Source organism: Morone saxatilis, unplaced genomic scaffold, assembly GCF_004916995.1.
Source record: "Morone saxatilis isolate NCDOM2014 unplaced genomic scaffold, NCSU_SB_2.0 Contig21, whole genome shotgun sequence".
Classification (NCBI taxonomy): domain Eukaryota; kingdom Metazoa; phylum Chordata; class Actinopteri; family Moronidae; genus Morone; species Morone saxatilis.
In genome coordinates, this window is record NW_023339774.1 from 1531803 (window position 1) to 1536351 (window position 4549).

Here is a 4549-nt window from a genome sequence, read left to right on the forward strand (position 1 = left end):
ATATATATATATATACAGTATGTTATATGAACAATGCACAAAAACAAAAACACATTTTTAAATTGTAGCACAACAAACATTGGAAAAGGTGACGTAGATCGAATACTTTATCGAAGTGGATCGAGTTTTTGTTTAGACTTCAGCTTAAAGCAATACTTCAGTGAGCAGAGACTGTTATTGGATGACCTTTGACCTCTATGCAGACGCCCACAAACAGACTTCTCAGGGCTCACCGTACGATGAGATACTGTAGCAGCAACGCACAGAGCTTCTATTTTCAACTTTTTGATACTCTTTGTATAATGTGTGGGTTTCTTGCTTAGATCTTCGTTCTGCCTTTTTCTCTCCAACTTTGTATCAATAATGAAAAATCTTTGTGTAAAGTGAATTCTTATTGTCCTATTTAATAGGATGTGTCTGTCAAAACACTATTTCAATACTTCAAATAAAAGTGTGGTTTTCCATGTTAAAGCAGTCTCCCTGCAGTGTCTCAGCTTCACCGTCTGTAAAGGTAATTGTCTTGTATTAAAGGTGATACTGGTATACAGATTTATTCCTTCTTTTGACCAAGCATCAGGTGGTATGATATGTTTACAACAGTTTTAGAGTCCTAATAAGCAAGACGATATTTCTTGAGAGAAATTGCCTTTCAACCGATGCATTAGCATACCAGAGGACTGCACTTAAAGGTGCAGTCCACTGGTTTAGTATTGCACATCCAAGAAGTTGGAGGACTCAGTGGAAGAAGCGGCTACAGCGCTGGTTGTCAGGAGCTCATTATTTCTGTGACACATGTCGTATCTCCACTTTTATTGCAGATACTGTACATACAGTTACATTTCGTGTTTCATCTGCACATGCTGATTTGAACAGAACACTGTATCATTCAGGCTCAGCACAGGGGCTGGGTGCAGTGCTTTAGAGGACATACAGTATGTATGTCAGTGTTAGACATGCATCAGAACATCAGCAGGTTTTTTAGTGATAGGATCTTCAGCAGTGAAGGTGATAAGATATTATCATATTATTGCTTGTGCTCTGATCTTTTCATTTCTTCAGCGCAGCATCCCTCATGGCGTGGTACACCTGCTCGTTCTGCTTAAACATCTTTAGCTCCAGCTCAGTCTGCCTGCGCATGGACTGAAGGCAGAAAAAAGCAAGGTTGCTGTGAGTGTTGTGCTTACAATATTAAATCATATTTAAATATTACGATTTTTTTTCACTGAATATAAAACTAAACTTCTGCCTGACATACCTCTAGGTCTCTGGTGATGGCGTGGTTGGGTCCGTGGGTGAACATAAGGATGCGGTAGGCCTTGCAGATCATGCCGTGACCCACCTCTATCTGCCCTGCATGCCAGTGAGTGATCCCTGCCCGCATGATGGCCATGCCTAACTGGGCGTTGTTAGGGTGGTACAACTTCCTGTTCAAGAGAGGGAGGGAATGTTACAGTGAAGGATCAGTTATCCTATTTTTGTGTGTTGGGAACATAAAATCAACAGATTGATTAGTTTGCTGGTAATTGAACTCTGGAAAACTGGGAAATTCAGGGTTCTGATCTAGGCTGAAGATAACATGGGGTTTAAAGGTCCTGTGTGTACCATTGAGGATGATCTATTGTCAGGAATGGAATATAATGTTTATAGTTATGTTTTTATTGGTGTATAATCACCTGAATATATTCAATTCAATTCAATTTTATTTGTATAGTGCTAATTCATAACAGAAGTTATTCTCAGGACACCTTTTCAAATAGATTGAGATCTAGACCGAACTCCTTATAACATTGTTACATTAAGACCCAAAACAGTTTCCCACCATGAAGCAAGCACTTTGCGACAGGGCAAGGGAAAAACCATGCCTGTTAAAAATATAGGAATCCTTATGTTTTTATTACCTTAGAATGAGCTGTTTTATCTACAGAGGATAGCCCAGAACAGGCAAACCAAACACTGGCTCTAGACAGAGTCTAAAGAGAACACAACAACCTTTTAGAAAGAGTTCTAGAATCAGCATAAGTATAGTACTATAGTACGGAAGCCCTAAGAAGTCATGCATTCATACATTTTATTTCCTCCATTTTCTTGTGATTAGGAGTTAATTTTCTCGAGATCTCGGATAACGACACTTTGTTTTCCCGAGATAACGATATAATTAATTCGAGATCTCGAGATATGACTGTGATATGAAACCTGCGGAGTGTTCAAGTATTTCTCAGCATTATGGTATGGTAAAATTGGCGGGGGAAACAGCGTATTCCACTCCGGTTTACAAAATAAAGGTAATTAATAACAGTAAGCTATAGTCGAACTTAAAATAAAATATGTTACATTAAAGTGTTTCATGCGCCCATGATGAATAAAAAACATACTTAATATCAAGCATTTTTACTACTCCTCTGTAGATAAAAACATCCCACTCTAAGGTAACAAAAACACGAGATAATAACGCATGGCCACGCATTATTTCTTTTTAAATCCAATGTCACCAGGTAGTAATGAAAACATACCTATTAATATTAAATTCCATTTCTGCTAATAGATCCTCCTCAATGTTACACACTGGACCTTTAACAATAATTGTGTACTGATGTTGTATCATGTCAGGCAGGAATAGTGTGGTTATGGTTGTGTAGAGAATCCCTCCAGAGCAACGCCCTCTGTCAGCACTCACTTGTATCCCTCCACCATCCTGCGGGCGAGCCCTGCAGCCTCAGAGAAGGACTTCAGGTATGAAAGAACCTCACTGGCAATGCTGAGCACACGCAGCTTGTACAGGTGAGTGTCGGCCAAGACGTTCTCCTGCTTCTGCAGACACTCACGACACAACTTCACCACCTGAGCGAGGACAGGCAAAACACGGGAGAGACAGAGGAACGTGGAGCATATACAGTGTAAGACAATAAAAGAGGAGCTGAAGAAAAGCTGAAAGCAGTGCTGAGTACCTCTTGGTAATCCCTATCAACCCGAGCCATTTCAATCTTCTCCAGACACTCCTTACTGAAGGCGGTCACCTCTTTTACCTTATCAGCAGATAGCTGAGGGGGAGACACAGCAACAACACAGCTAATAGGAATATCCAGAAGCAGTCAGATTCTGCATCTTGTGTGGCATATCATATGCAAACCCAACTGAAACCCCCCTTTTGGTGTACGGTAGAATCTCCCCCGTGTCCCCTCACTCACTTTGTTCCCCTCGCTCTCTGCGGCAGCCATCATCAGGTCGTCCTTGATGTGCTGACTGCAGTGTTCGCAGGTGCAGTCGAAGTGGAAGTTCTCCTTCAGCTTCTTCTGGCGGTCAGCAGTCAGGTTGAGGAAGTCCACGTAGCTGACGGTCAGCTCCTCGCCCTCTGCAATTTTCTCCACGGCTCGCAGCTCGATCCTGGGACAAAGGCAAGACAGGACGGGGTCTGGTTACATATGTGAGGATTTTTCTGACATTTTCAGATAGGATTGAGAAACTGCTGTCATTGTCTGATCCTACTGGGTTAGAGAGAAATGCTTGATATTTTTGGAGCAGCTGGGTTTTCATTTGACATTATCACAGCAATAAAAAGGCTCAGTAATTTCCTTAAACAACTGTAGTTTTTATTAAACACTATTTTCAGCGGCGTATAAATAAACTACAGTGTGTATCAGAAAAATAATTTAGAAAACAATCGAAAAATGTAGCTTCATATTTAGATTACAGACGTGAAAGTGGTATCAATCTTCTCAGCTGTCAGGTAGAAAGTGAGTAGGATAATATTTTCACCAAAACTGTCAAAGTGTTCCGTTCTAATATAGCTGACTGACAATACACTTATAATTACTTTTATTCATTAGAGACATTATTATACGTTTTGATTAAATGAATGACTTAATTGCCGCATCATGTACCATTACTGTAAACTTGAATTGAGTGCTCATGAAGCAAATCTTGCTTGTGTTTTAATTGTGTTTAGTTTTAAAGGTCCAGTGTGTNNGAATATAATATTCATAGCTATGTTGTTATTAGTGTATAATCACCTTAGAATGAGACATTTTTATCTACAGAGGGAGCAAGCCCACTTCTAGCAGTCCACCATGTTGATCTGTCATGTTTCTACAGTAGCCCAGAAGGGACAAACCAAACTCTGGCTCCAGATAGGGGCGTTCACATTTTCTGCTGTTCTGCATGTTTTGCTGCCACCATAACTACACCACTAAATACCACTAAATCCTACACACTGGTCCTTTAATAGATAAAATGAATTTATGGCCACTTCACACCCAGCTGTGAACAGCTGTAATACGTACCTCCTCTGAGAATGGAGAGCTGAACTCACAGCTGACTGGCTGCAAAAGAAAGTGACAATCAGTGTAAATTGATTAATTAATTGATACAACATTGAATTATAAAACATTTATAAAATGTATAAACATTCATACATTTGCCTTTTGTTTACAATAAAGCATCAACAAGTCTATATGATGCAAATCCTGTTATATGATTGTACCTGATGTGGTTATATAACTTTCTGGTTCTCTGGGTGTAATAACACAGTACAGATTCCACAGGTTTTACAGGG

The 4549-nt window shown here is 39.9% G+C and overlaps 1 protein-coding gene across 1 annotated transcript in view; it reads right to left on the bottom strand.

The window, feature by feature from the left end:
• Window positions 1–777: 777 nt before the first annotated feature.
• smyd1a (SET and MYND domain containing 1a) overlaps window positions 778–4549 on the bottom strand; it is an 8832-nt gene continuing 5060 nt past the window's right edge. Inside the window, exons 5-10 of the mRNA XM_035667804.1 lie at window positions 4278–4316; window positions 3186–3381; window positions 2946–3038; window positions 2675–2838; window positions 1256–1424; window positions 778–1140 (exon numbers count right to left, since the gene is read on the bottom strand). Of these exons, the coding sequence (XP_035523697.1) occupies window positions 1048–1140; window positions 1256–1424; window positions 2675–2838; window positions 2946–3038; window positions 3186–3381; window positions 4278–4316 (754 nt within the window). The 3' untranslated portion in view covers window positions 778–1047. The remainder of the gene's footprint in view (window positions 1141–1255; window positions 1425–2674; window positions 2839–2945; window positions 3039–3185; window positions 3382–4277; window positions 4317–4549) is intronic.